This window comes from Aythya ferina (genome assembly GCF_964211825.1).
Source record: "Aythya ferina genome assembly, chromosome: 3".
Taxonomy (NCBI): domain Eukaryota; kingdom Metazoa; phylum Chordata; class Aves; order Anseriformes; family Anatidae; genus Aythya; species Aythya ferina.
The window spans coordinates 13168386-13182960 of NC_140298.1; the positions used below are offsets into that span (position 1 = coordinate 13168386).

At 45.2% G+C, this 14575-nt stretch overlaps 1 protein-coding gene across 2 annotated transcripts in view; it reads left to right on the plus strand.

The window, feature by feature from the left end:
• The window catches only part of ABHD12 (abhydrolase domain containing 12, lysophospholipase), a 36588-nt gene that overhangs the window by 15770 nt on the left and 6243 nt on the right, over nucleotides 1-14575 (plus strand). For both annotated transcript variants that reach the window (XM_084514775.1, XM_084514774.1), the window contains 5 exons: nucleotides 495-619; nucleotides 3086-3191; nucleotides 5272-5391; nucleotides 7821-7851; nucleotides 14039-14084. In XM_084514775.1, coding sequence (XP_084370901.1) covers nucleotides 495-619; nucleotides 3086-3191; nucleotides 5272-5391; nucleotides 7821-7851; nucleotides 14039-14084 — 428 coding nt within the window. The remainder of the gene's footprint in view (nucleotides 1-494; nucleotides 620-3085; nucleotides 3192-5271; nucleotides 5392-7820; nucleotides 7852-14038; nucleotides 14085-14575) is intronic.

The window sequence follows — 14575 nt, forward strand, 5'->3', positions numbered from 1 at the left end:
TCTCTGCTCCTGTCTGTACGTGCGATCGCGTGTGATTTTATCGGTTTGGGATCAGGCTGTCTCATTACACACAGTTCCTCAAAATATGTGAAAATGTAACTGGGGGAAAAAAAAATCTTGCTGATAGTGCTTAAAATGGTAAGTGCTTCTCGTTGGAGACAAACGTGTGATATGTTTCTCCAGAGATCTTGAAATCTGTGAAGTCATCAGGAAAAAAAACACAAGAAGCTGTTACAGAGTGGTTTCAAATGTGATCAGAGGGGAGTTTCTCTTCCCCTTCTTGAAGGCGTGTGCCATCAGCTGACAGCTCGCTTGGCTCCTGCTGCTCTCAAACAGCTGAGCCTGCGTCAACGGCTCCAAGTTAGTTTTGTTCAAAGAATAAATGAAGTCGTTTTCCAAAGCACCAAGCACGCAGATCGTTGTGACAAACCGTTCATAAAATTCCTGCTGTATTCAGGCCTTTCTTTCTTTATTTTTTTCCCCTCTTTACGCAGGCGATACGGGTTATGGTTCCGGTTGCGGAGGCTGATAATCTGGTTGCTGGGAGTGTACGTAGCCATTCCGTTTCTCGTCAAACTTTGTCCTGCTATTCAGGCGAAGCTGGTCTTCCTCAACTTCGGTAAGTGGCCCGCTCTGTTGGTGAAGGGTGAAGGGGAGGAATGTCTCTTGTGTTTCATTTGCCTGCTGTAACTTCCCCGCCCCTGCGTGTTTACGGCTTGTGAAGGATGTGAGCTTTCACAGGCTGCAAGTTCTCCGAGCTGTGGCTTGCAGAGCGTTGGCTGCGGCCCTGGTGGTCTCTGCAGTGTGTTTCGGTATAAATGCAGTGACCAAACTGGAGCCAGCGTTCAGCCCAAATGCTTTCCTTCAGGAAAACTGTGCAACACATCAAATACATTTCTCCAAAAGGCTTAACAAAGCTGCATGAACAGGCAGGGAAACTAAATCCAGCGCATTGTTTTCCAGGCCATGACTCTTCACCTGAAAGCACTTCAGCAGAGCAGTTTGGTTGGGGCAGAACAGAAGAGACCCATTCACGCAGGCACGCTGAATGCTTTCTTTGTGTCTCTTCGGCCTCTGCGTTCGGTCAAACTGGCTGTGGGATGGCTCTGGAGGGCTGGCTTAGCTCCCGGGGGAGCCTGAGTATCCACAGGGTAGAAAATGATGGAGCATCGCTATGAGGGATGCTTCTTAGCAATCTCAATTTGTCGTTTAAACCTTACTTGGGCTTTCTAAGGAAGTTGTAAAATCTTTTCCTTTGATTGTACAAACCCTGGCTAAGAGGACCAAGGGCATATACATTGCTTTTATATCACTTTTGTCATTTTGATTGCATTCTCTGTGTGCTCTAACACCGTGGTTCGTGGTTGCTGTGAAGTATGCACGTGTACTCTTTGAACAGGGCCAGCTCTTGTGCTGTGATTGTCAGAACAGGCAGCTGGGTAACAGTGAGTAACGCAGGTTGCTTCCATTTTCATCACCTTGGTTTCGTTCGTGATGATTCTCATTTGCCCTTGCAGAGCTTTGTTAGGTCTCCCTGAAATTCCTGCCCCTCTTTATTCCCAGGTGATGAAAATAATTGTCCCGTAGCGCTCTCTCGGGAGTCCTTGCACTAAGATCTCTGTGGTATTGTTCCCACTGCTCTAAAATAATGGCAGTCACCTATTTCCTTGTGACAGCACTCCACGACGACTACTTGTCTTCGTAGTCCTGTAGAAAGAACGCTTATTAGAAGCACACTGGGAAGCCTGAGTAATTCTTCTCCACTGGAGAGTGGCATTTCTCCTTCAGAGCAGTGGTCTCGTTGCTTTTAAACCTCCTGAGCATGACTCAATGCTCTTCCCCATCTGCTGATGGCCCAGTGGGTCTGTGGTGGCACACATCCTTTGGTTTTGGACTCTCACGTGTAGTGTTTGCAGGGGTCCAGGTGACCTGCAGATACCCTTTTAAACAAAACAAATGCCTCTGCATGAGAGCAAACGTGCTCAGGCTCGGGTTTGCAGTCTAAGGCTCCAGGCTTGTCAGGTTAACACAGCCCTTGTCTGCTGTGGTGTTTGGGGTAAGCGAAGTGAGCTGTGGCTGTCACCAATAGCGGTGCTTCTTTGGGTGTTAATACAACAAAAGCTCTGGTGTGTTGGTTATTGTGCCGCTAAATGTCAAGGAGGCAGATTTTGAACCAAGCAATGGGGGGAAAAAAAAAAGCTGAACATCTGAGGGAAGTTTGACTTTCCTGATGGGATGTTCAGTGATTCAAACACATGAGCAACAAGCAAAGCCAACCGTGGTCTGTAGGCTGGGAAATGTAAAACATTTGGAGGAGTGAACTGAGGTGCAACTGTTTTGTTTTCTGGGACTTCAGAGATGCTCATCTGAAGAGATGAAGACTTGAACCTAATGTGATCTCTTAAATGCTGAGGTGTTTGGGAGGGACAGCAATTACTCACCAGTCACTGGAGAATTGGCTACCAAACTGCACATCCCCCTCAGAGGCTTGGAAAGCCAGCGTTTGACACAGTTTATCTTACTCTTCCATGGCAAGAGGAATGTGGTGTCTGCTATTATGATACAGTATCTCCTGTAGACTTTTTAAATATAAAGGCTGCAACCACATGCCGTCCTGAAACGCATCAGACATCAACTCTGGGATGTCCCAGCTGAGCTTGTCCCATCAGTAACTGCCCTTACTGCAAGCAATAAAAGGCCAAATCAGCTCACCCACTGCCCTGATGCAGCAGGAGTGGCTGTCATGTGCCTGGGAGATTTTTAAAGCAGACTGAGCAGAGCTGGTTCACATCTCTGGTATGTGTCACAGGAAGCTTTGTCTGGCTTCCCCACCTCTTTATTTTAGCCTGTTCCTGTCTTTTTTTTTTTTGGTGGTTGCTTGTGTCTTACCTTGCTGTATTTGATGTTCATATTTTAGTCACGATTGTAGTTCATTTCATCCTTTCACACAAAAAAAGAAAGGTCTTCTTGGCACAGTGGGCTGCTCTGTACAACTCTCCAGTGCCTTGGTAACACTGTTTTGTAAGAAAATACAGGTAAAAATTAAAAAGTCCAATTATTCTTTATCTTTTCTTTTGTATTTCAGTGAGGGTCCCATATTTCATTGACTTGAAAAGACCACAAGATCAAGGTTTAAACCACACCTGTAATTATTACCTTCAGCCAGAGGAGGATGTAACCATCGGAGTCTGGTAAGGACACCTGCTTTGTGCAGCGTGCGCTGTGCACCCGTAGTCTTTCCTTTTGTTCTCAGTATTGCGTGTGCAGTATTTTTGCTGTGCATGTGACAGCCTTTGCCTGCTCTGATTTGTGGATGCTCATGTTTTTTCCCTGCCAAGTGGCTGAGTTCATGTTGAAAAGCATGCAGATCTCTGGAGCTTGGCTGAAACAAAATTGGACAACCTTTGCATTCAGAGAAATTTCATAATTTGGGATCAAAAAGGCTCTGCCTTGCTACAAAGGCAGACCAGACCCGAGGAGTTAGAAGTTCTGTTATTTGACTGCCGTTCGTAGTTTGTTTTGCACAGTAAATGTGGGGGAAGATGGGAAAACAGGATCAAAGTGTTCAGAGTAGGAGGAAGAATATTCTGTGTACAAAACATATGTAAGGTTTGGAGAGTGGGTGAGGAAGGAACACGCCGTTTGCTCTCTTAGCAGAACAAGTGACAGTGTCAGTGCTCGCTTTTACTCGTGAAGATTTTTCTGGTCCCAGGCAAGGACAGTTAATTTTAGCTCCTTGTTAACCGGGACCGGCTCAAATGACTGGTTCTTTGTTTGAAAAAGGTCTGCTTTCAGCACTTGCCACATTATTAGGCCAGCTCAAACCAGCTTCTGCATCTGCTCCTCGTGACCAAGTTCTACTGTGTCTGAAACCCAGGAGTTTCAAAGCCACAGGAAAGTCCCTGCTGGCTTTGAACAAGAGGTGCCCGCAGTTCGAATGCATACACAAGATCAGCAAACACCTGAAAAAATAGCCTAGACGCTGTGTCAGGTGTGAAGGGAAAGGTGCTGTTGCGTAATACAGCCAGTGCTGCTGGATTTGTAAGCCGTGGGATTTGGAGGGTTTAGCTGTGGGCATGTACTTTGCGTGTGTCCTCTAAGGCAAAGAGTTTCTCTTTGCTTGGGAGTGTGTGACCTTTTGAATGGGACCTTCGCTGAAGTTTGGAGCCTTGTTTTAATGTTAACATGAGGTTTTGTGTTCACTATGCTCCTGAAACAAACTCCTCAGCCAGCTTTGTTCACAAGCTTGCGGAACTATTGGGGCAGAACAGGGCGTCCTACAGCTATTTGGGCATTTTTCCTCCTCGAAAACTCAATGTCTGGCTGCTGCATGCAAGCAAGTAGATTTTTTTTTTCTTAATGTGTTTTCCTGCGTGCTGGTTTGTCCTCTGATCATGACTATGTCTGCGGGAAGGTGTGGTGGATGGAATTTGCCTTTCTTCGTAGGAGAAAGGAATGTGAGCACCTTCGTACTTCAGATAGCTGTAAGCTGGCTCCTTTATCAACAGTTTGAGATGATTGTGGGCATGTACTCACTTTCAGTGTTTGTCTTCTGGAGTAATTGCCCAGTTTGAATGCCTGCCTTCTCTTTGGTCTGTTGTTTATCTCTTTCCTTTCCCCACTAGTGTTGAACACATTCTAACAGGCTGCCCAGCTAAGCCTTCTATTGAAGAACAGCTGAGAGTTAAAAATTCCTGGGTTTTCTGGGTTATAGCTTTTCCAGCTGAGATGTTACACCTTCAAGAACCTAGTGCTTGAAAACAAAATACGTTATCTTCTCATCAGAACTTGAGCACCTGTTTTTCTAGAAATTTCCTTACTCAGCTGTACCTCTTGTTTATCAATTGTTCTTTCCAAAATCAGCTGACTTTGGTGGTTGTTCTGAATATCTGCTGACCTAGCTGTGAATCTTGTTTATGATGTACAAGTCTGTTGATTGAAGTAATCAAGCACCATAAAAGCCTAGGGGCTGAGATTCTTCCTGTAGAACAGCCGGAAGTTCAGTAATTGTGCTTTGGGTTGGCCTGGGAAGTTTGGTGCCTTGCCTAGCCCTGAGTTTTGAAGGCAAAAGTACTGGAGATTAAATGTAGAAATAACACTAGTCACTGGCTTTTTAAAACGTCTCACTTGTTGGCGAGGGATGGCAGCTTTGTCAAGAGTGCGTGAGGGGTTTAAGTCTGGATGAATTGATCAGAAAAACTCAATTTGAGTTGCAGATGCTAATTAGCAACAAGGGAATAAATATATATGTGTTTTTCCTTCTGGATACAGGCACACAGTCCCTGCAGCCTTAGGGAAGAATGCCCGGGGGAAGGACCAGTTGTGGTTTGAAGATGCTTTGGGTTCCAGCCATCCTGTAATCCTTTATTTGCACGGCAATGCGGGAACAAGGTGAGACACAAACCAGCAACAGCTCTGTTAGGCCTTGTGTTTTTTTCTGTCTTGCTACAGCTTCAGCACATTGATTAAAAGGAAAGGAGAAGCACCAAATTGCTTTTAGATTATTTTTTTTTTTTAAGAAGCATGTCTGAAGACATGATGCCTCTCCATTTATTGAATGTGAGAACAGATTTATTGCATTATCAGAGAGATCTGATCCTGCAGATGCTTTCTGTCCTCTGCATGCCAGGAGGCTGTGACGCACATTTTCCAGTATAATGGTTTCTGAATCAAGACATGGGGTAGTGTTACCTCTTCTGTATATATGCTTTTATGTATATTAAATAAGCTTTCCAGTTCCTTTCATGAGCCTATTTTAGCAATTAACACATTTTGAGGAAGGAAAATCAGATGGAAAGAGGAAGATAATGTGCTGGTCTGTTTCCTTATTGCACATGTACAGGACATTTGGACATCTGTCTGGAACAGGAGCATTTCTAAAACTTGTAACCTTAGCAGCTGTGGTCAGGTTCTCTAAACTTTCAGGGTGCTAAAAACCATTAGTCAGTGTGGGGCTTCCTGGGTGTTTTGCAGTATCATGGTTTTCCTGCCACATCTCTGCATGATGCAGAGATTTTGTTCAGTTATTAGTACGTGTTGTTTTTTTTTTTCTTTTTTAATATGCATCTTTCAAAGAGTATTGGCTCCTTTCTGAGTTTTGACCGTGTGTTCTTTTGAAGCTGATGGCTGCTTATAGATACTCTGCAAGAGCAGAAGCATTGCTGTAATACAATGCTGTTTCAACTGTGCTGGTAGTGAAGGTTTCCTAGCTTTTACATTGCAGGAGCTTTGCCCTCTTTCACATAAATTCTTACCTTAGTAGTGTTCTTTTTTCTGTATAGGGGCAAAATGTAGAAGCTGCATGCTGTGAGCTAGGAATGCATGAGCAGATGGGCCTTCAGAAACTGTTGTCTTCTCATGCTGATGTGTTACAAGGTTTAATCAAATTGTTGCCTTATTTTTCAAATACTGCTTCGTTTGTTTTCTTGTCTTTATCGGGTGTAGCAAATGATACTAATGGAAACTGCTCTGCAGCTTAATGGTGGTAATTTAGGACCAGTATCTCCTTTGTGTGCTTATTGATTAGATTTACTTCTTGGCTCCCCCAAGTGTTACTGAGATAAAGTGCTGAGCTATGTATTGATTGTGTACCTCACGTTTTGCTTCACTCTGTGCACTGGAGGAAGCCGGAGTCGTATTGGCTTTGCCATTCCTGCTTTAATGTATGTTGCTGTGTGTTTCCACAGCGTGTCTTCAGTCCCTTGTGAAAGGCCTGGTTAATGCAGCCTGCATCAGTAAAGCATAAGTAAAAGGCACTGCCTTTGCTTTCTGGGTTGGCTGAGTGGTCTGGAGCTGAGGCAGAAATTATGTTTACTTGATGTCTTTAAAAATAAAATAAAATAAAATAAAAATGTATTGCGCTTTGAGGGATGCATGAGAAGTCACCAGTGTGTGCATGTCTAAAATGGCTTTTCAAGCAAGCGTCTTCTTCCTCAGACTTGCTTGATTCAACTTGACTTCCAAGCAACCCCTTACATTGTGCCCTGAGTGGTTTTGGCTGTGTTAGGTATTTTGTAGCGCAGTTGGAGCTGACAGCTTTTGGCTGGCAAGTGCGTGTGTTCTTCGAGGGCGGTCTGGAAAGTGGCAGTTTGGTTTAGAGGCTGCGCTGACCAAACTAGTCACAGTGGGAATGTTTTGGGGTTTTCATGTGAGTGCAGGCGAAAATCTACTTTTAGCAGTGGTAAAGTTCCATTGTGGATTAGTAATGTCACAATGGGGACGTATTTTAATGCATGTGATGTCACATTCCCTCTCCTTTCCTTTTTTAGCATCTAGTTTTCAATTTATGAAAAAAACATTAAAGCAAAATTCTTCCCCTGAACTTATTTTTAGTGTTCCACTCTGGTTTTGTCTGCTTGGTCTTTTGCACGTGTCCTTTCTGTCCCTGTGCTAGGAGCCAGGTGAGAGGTTCCAAGGGCTAGGCACTTGGGTTAATGTGGTGAGCTCTGCTGGGAGCAGGGGTTACTGGCTGGGGCAGCACTGGTGGCAGCAGCTCAGGATCTGCAAAGCCAGCAAGGGCAGGCTGGTTTGGATGTATTACAGGCTTTGGAAAAGGCAGGTTGGAGGGGTTGAAAAGTTTGTCTTTACCTGCCATGCGAAGAAATTTAAAGGGAGAAGTCAACTTTTAAACCATATTCTCAGTAGCTCAGCAATGCCTTGGTGTCCTCTTGTAGCCTGTAACAAAGCAGTTCAAGTGTTTTTAATGTTTGGCATGCATGCTTGTGTTTAGCTGCAATCCCAAGCCTGTCTCTGGAAGCTTAAGTGTTGACATGTGGCTTTTGTTTTTGTTTTTCATTCTCTTCCTGAATCACTTCTGCCAGAGGAGGGGATCACCGCGTGGAGCTGTACAAGGTGAGTGGCTGCACGTTGTCCAGGCGATTGCACTGATGCAGTCAGACCTGCACGGGCTTGAGGACTGCTCATTACAGCCCACTGCCGCCAGGCAGAGAGCCCCTAGGGCTTTTGGCCCCCTTCTGCCATACACACCCCACACCTAGAGGAGTCTGTAAGCACTGAGCATGCTTCACCACATTGAAAAAATATTTGAAAGGTCTTTTACTTGCTGTTACCTGTCAGCTCCAACCAAACTAACCAGCTTCTTTGCCAGGAATACGTTCAGAACAGTTTATGGGGAAAAAATAAAATAAAAGCTTTATTTAATCACAGCCATGATTTGATTGATTATCCTGGTACACTGACTTAAGGTACTTCTTGAGAGTATTGTTTCATATGTTACCAGTCTCTGTATAGTCACTGTTGTGACACAGCGCATCCCCAAGTGTCCCCAAAGAGCCATCATTATTTTTGCTAGTTCGTTTCAGAGGGATTTGAGGCTGTGTTTTTCCTCTGGATTTAGCTTTCATTTCTTTCTCCTTATAATTGGTGTCAGTGTTGGCATTCGTAAAGACTTATTGCAATGCAGCTACTTATGCAAGATCCCCTGCAGTAACGTCTTTTTTTTTAATTCAGGTCACTCAGAAAATGCCATTTGGAAGTTTCAAAGAGGCAGGTGATGTTTTTTCTAAGAAAAAAGGATGTGCTAAGTTACTGGAGGTTGGCACACGACAGCTGGGGAGACCGTCATGTATGCTAAGCTAGTTGGCTGACTCCCAGAAAAACAACCTCTGCTGCACTGCATTTTGTGTTGGCCAGCACAGGCAGAGGCAGTAGTTTGGGATTTTGCCCGAACTAGTACTGGACCACGCCAGAAACTCTAGGTACATGCTTATTTCAGCAGAATGGACCAGGTTGGGTTGCTGGCCCTTCTGCTGCTGCTACTCACACCCTGGAAGCAGCAGGAGAAAGCCCTCTAGAAGAGGCTCAGGAGGGAAATAACTCAAGAGGTCTGCCCTTCTTCCTAAGTGACTGCTTCATGCGAGCAGCTTTTCTCAGCAGCAACAATGAACAATGAGGCTGTCACTGCTGCGCAGAGTCTGTGAGCTGCAGGTGTCTGAAATCCTTGGTCCCTGAGAGGATGCGTGTTTGGAGACAATGATCAGATACAAGCTCACTCTGAGGGGCACTTTCCTCTGCCCTGGACACGTGGCCAGTTAGTTATTCTTTGCTTGAGCCTGGTTTCCAGATATTATATGTACCAATATATTCGGGCTCACTGTGTCAATATAAATAATTTGTGCTTTGAATATTGCAAGTTAAAACCTTTTAAAACTCAAGACAAGAGTCCTCAAAACCTTTTAAAATTCAAGACAAGAGTCCTCTTCTCCTAGCTACCCTTGTCAGGATCAGCCTACAACAAGCTCCTTTGCAATTTAGACTTGTATGTTGAGGATTTGGTGGTGAAGCTTTTGGTCCTTGCTGCATTGATGTGCTGGGAGAGTGGAGAGCTGATGCAGAGGTTTTTTTTGCCAATCACATGAGATTACCCAACTTCATAGCAACAAAAGAAACAATAGGATATTGTTATAGGGATGTAAGTAATTGCTACATAGGAAACATTTGTCACTGCTGCACTAAACATCCTGGTGAGGACCAAAGGAAACGTGTTATCTCCAAAGGCAGCTGAAGTTTTATTAGTTTCATCTGAGACTTTTTCTGGTTCTAAAGGGAGAAACAAGAAAGAAAAATACGCTTTTAAAAGACAACACTACTTAAACCAAAAGAGGCTTAATAGCCTCGGGGCGTAGGATTGGGACGCTGCCAGATTTCTTGCTTTCCCACAGGGAAAGCGCAGGGGCTGTGCCGTGCCAGGCTGTGAGCAGGCAGAACTTGGTTTGGGTGGGCGTGCAGGGTGCTGCTGCCTGTGCCTGCTTTGTCTCGAGGGCAGCTCTGCTGTTTGCTGGCTGCTGTGCGAGGGCAAGTGCCAGGCAGATTCCTCTTGCTGCGTTCCTCGTCTCTGGTCTACACGTTCACTTTATGGCGCCTTGCAGCACCACAAAAGGAGAATTCGGCTGTGCCTCTTCAGGACACTCCTTGCTCTTTCCAGGCATGGCCATTCTCAGCAGTGGGGTTTCTTAGCACACTGCTAATTAAAATAAAAGTTCATCTCTTTGTTACTCGGAAGAGGTGCTGCCAGTGCAGCCAACACATCAAACATATCAAAGATAGCTAAGCTGTCAGCAGGTTAATTAACAGTTGATACTTAAGAATAATAGCTAATAAATTGGATAAAATAAGGAAACAAATGATGATGAGACCTCTCATATGACCAGAAAGTCCTGCAGGGGGAGATGTTCGAGGCTTCTTCATCACTTTCCCTTCCCCAGGTAGCACAGAAGACTATGTAGATCCAGCTAAGTATCTGTTGTGTAACTTTGCTTTCATTGCTCTGTTTGATTTTATCATCATATAAGTAAACATGAAAAGGGAAAGACAGTCTTCTGATCTGCAAATCATTTTTAATGGTCTGGACAAGGTTGGATTGTACATGGTGACTTAGCACTAAAATCCCATTGCGAAGCTGAAAACCGGGCTCTGCAAGAAAGCACTTTGTGCCCTGCATCTCAGGGGCTCCAATACACAAGTGGACATACCTAAAGTGATGTTTAGTAATTCTGGTGGAGTCAGCAGTCCTGCAGCACCTAATGGATTCATTAATATCTTACCTGCTTATTGTGCTGTTGTTACCCAGTTTGCAGTGGCGTGCACCCAACAGCTAATGCTGGAAGCCCAGCTGGTGATGCAAGGAGCCCTGAAGGCAGCAAGTGTTGTAAACCCAGCAGATGCCCAAATTGCTACGGCAGCCCAAAGGATGCATCACTGCTCCTGCCTGCAGTCCCCCTGAGGGCAGTGTCTTGTGGTTGCAGGAGTTCTGAACTTGGCCGGGCGTGCTGTAGCTCTCATTGTAATCACTACAATGCACTTATTTGTTGTGCAAGCTGCACTGGCTATAAAATCAGACACTCAGCAACCAGTTAATGGGTTATGATGAAGAGCTGTTTGCTGCCCTTGGACCTCTGCAGGTTACCCTGAGGCTGCTGGATGGGTTGCTGCCTCCGAGGAAATCCACTGCTCAGTCCTGGAGACAAGCCATGAGCCACAGGAGGGTTTGCAGTGTCCTTGCTGGGCTCACAAGTGGTAGTCTGCAGCGGGTAAGCTGTCAGAGAGGGAAATTGCAGCCTTGTAGCCCAATGAATGTAGCACTGCTGTTGCTGGTAACACGGCTTGTAAAGCTTCTGAGCTTGCTTTGGAGCCCCCTGGAGCACTGTTTTCAGCTGGTTTAGCCCTAACAGCTGCTATAAATAAAGTCTCAACTCAATCTGAATTTAGTAATATTTATAAAAGAAATATTTCTAAAAGGTATAAAAGGCAAGTAAACAGCGTTGGGTGTGCGGGGAGTCTACGCTCCACCAACATGCACACACGAACATCAAACTTCTAAATATACAGAACATTGCTTTACATACTAAACCCGAGTACGCCTATAAATACGTACCATCAGGAAAGGTAACAAACAATCCTTTAAGTTCCATGACTTAACAGTCTCCATTTTCCATTCCTTTTGAACAACATGTCTTGCTTTAAGTTGTCAAGCAACTCGGTCTTCAGGCCTTATGTATCCCGTTCTTCCCGGATCGAAGAAAAGCATATCCATCTCCTTTTCAAGGCCAGTAGGCCTGGGTCCAAAGGCACGTCCAGGTCAACAGGGGGCGGAACAGCAAAAGCCTTCGATGGCTGTAGCAGCAGAGGGGCCCATGGCGTAGCAGTCGGGTCAGTAAAGGAGCCCGCAGCTCCCTCACTGTCTGGCAAACCACACGTGTCTGACTGTGGCCCCACAGGGCTCTTCAAGGCCTCAGAGACTGCTCGCCAGGTGCTGAGCAATCCCACTGCAACCTTGCCGTTTTTAGTTGCAGAGTCCCACACCTTGACCTCAGTTTGGTCCCATATTTCAGGCTCATAAACTGTCTGATTTTTAATAAGGAGAATAAGCTGTAAGGTTACCAGGACAGTCTTCGTTCCTAAGGACGTATGATTCCCCATAATGAGCAACTGCTTAGCAGCGAGGGGCAGTTGTGTGCATGGGTCTGCTTCTCTCAGCTCGAGCTTCTCTCCAGCTCCAGTGCACCATTTCCAGCGACTTTCTGTACGAGCTGCTCTGAGCGGTTTGCTGAGTCTGGCCGAACCTATCTTCATGAGGCAATCAAAGTGCCTGTTCCTGTCCTGGTCTCCATTCTGCCAGCCTGTTCCTTTTCACTCCTTTTTCCTGCTTCTTTATTGATGCCATAACTTCATCACATCGCGTTGCCTTTTGTATCTTGAGGGCAGTTTCCCCTCTTATACCCTTCTCTCCACAGCAGTTCTTTTCCAAACAACTTTTCATTGGTCAAACAACTTTGCATATAACAACAGCAAACACCCAGAAACTTCCATGCCTTAATGGCTGGAGAACAAGAGACCGGAGACTGCATGGAGTCTCCTGAATCACCCTTCTTTGTTCCCTCTAAACTCTTTTACATTCCTGATGGCCTCATCCTTAAGAGTCTGATGTTACCATCAACCATGGGATTTTCCAACCTCCATGGCCACACTCCCAAATCTCCCCCTTCTTTATTAATATCAGCCATTTTCTCGACACGAATTACCACTCCATATATAACACAGCAATCCTCTCATGACTGGGTGGCTGCTGGCTGGCTGGTTCTGTTTTGCTGAGCTTTGAGTAATGATGTGGCTTGGCTGTGATGGTAACGCAAACAGTACCAACTCCCGCACAGACAGCATTAGAGAGAAAATCTCTCATGTTTCTACGTGCAAGCTGCAGATAGAGTAACTCTGTGTCAAACGAGATGCTGCTGGCAGCCAGCACAGCAATGCAGGGTAGAGGAGGGCAGTGCAGGCCCCGTGCGACAGCAGAGACCTTGGAAATGGGGACGCAGGGCATGTTGTGGAGGAGTGCAGGTATGAGCGGGGCTGGGAGCGGGCACAGCCCGGCCACGGGGACAGGGCTGGGAGCAGCTCACCCATGGTCGTGGTTGGCAAGAGAGATGCAGGGCTGGGAGCTATGCAGAAATGGTTTTAGATGTGAGGAAGAGAATGTGTCCAATGCGTTTAAAACACGCCCCGCAAGGTAATTGGGGTTGTAACATAGAGTCACAGACTGGTGAAGAGAAAGTAGCTTGTTGTGCGCACCAGAAATGTACAAAGATGGATCCCAAATGGACCTTAGAAGGAAAAAAGGAGATACTGTCACCATCATAGTCCCCCCAGCAAAGCATTTGGATCGCCAACACCCCTCTCTGTATGGTGCTCTCTCTCTTTTTTTTTTTTTTCAATGAGATTGAAACTATTAACAAATCATTCAGACTGTAAGGATTTTACTTACACTAAAAGCAACGTGTTGGTTTTACACACAATTTCCTTTGGTCCATTAAAAGATTAAGAGTGTAATGCAATACTAAGATGGCATTTCTAGCACGTATCCTACAGAGGTCACAGCAGCAGTTTAATCTTTTTGTGACTCTGATTTTTATCCAGTGCAGAGCTGTTAGAGTCATACCAAGCAATGGTAGCTCAGAATGCTTGCGCTGTTTTTACCAAGGCACTTTTCCCAAGCAAGTTTACCTAGTGGGGATATTATTTTTACTTGCTTTTAATAGATTTTGCTAGGATTACCCCTGTTAGCGACATAAATCTTCACGATAGAGCAATTGTAAGTTTTAGGTGTATATGTTTCTTCTGAAACCTGAAACGGGCCTTTGCATGTTGAGCTCACATTAGGGAAGTTTGAGCAGCATAAAGGAAGCAGTTGTACTGTTTCACTAGAAAACCTGAAAGTTTTTGTGTGGCTTTTGTTTGGTTGTATGGGAAATGGTCACTGGGTGTTTGTAGATATCAAGGGTAAAGCTGTTAAAGGGGTGATCTACATCTCAGTCCAGGAGACAAGGGGAGGAAAGCCAGCAGACTGAAATGCCTGCTGCTCGAAAGCCCTGTGCCTGCTACGCTGAAAAGCTCTTAAATTACTCCTTTACCAAGTCGGGTTGATAATGCTATAAATCAGGTCCCTGCACCTTGGCCTGAGGCAAGAGCACGGCCGCTGTGGTGGCCTCTGTGAGAGCTCTCTGTGTGTTTCTCTCCCCTCCAGGTTCTCAGCTCCCTCGGGTACCACGTGGTCACATTTGATTATCGAGGTATGTGGGCTTCTGTTATTGAGAAACACTTCTAGCTATCTTTCTTTTCTAAGTAACAAAATAATTGCTTTTCTTTTTAAAGATAATCTCAGGGGAACTGTTGTTTTGCAAACACTTGCTGTTAGCTAATCAGTTGTGGTTACCGTTTCTCTTTCAATTTTAAGTTCATCCTTTTCTTGCCTTTAAATCGTACAAACGAGGCATGGTTATTCTGTGATGTGTAACTACGTGCTGCTGCGTTGACAATTCAGAGAAGCTGTATTGGATGTTGCAGATGTTTCTGGTCTTTAAAGCGTTTCCAGAAATCTCAAATTTCCATAACAAAATTATTCCAAAGGGCAACAAAATTAGCAGGAGCTGTGACCGTTTTGCAGCTCTGTGCCACCAGCAGTCGAGTATCTGCTGCTCTTCTCAGAGTTTTATTTGTAGGAGCTTGCCCTGCTTTTCAGTCCTGCTGGCTGGCAGCAGCTTCTCCGGCTGCTCTGTAGGTG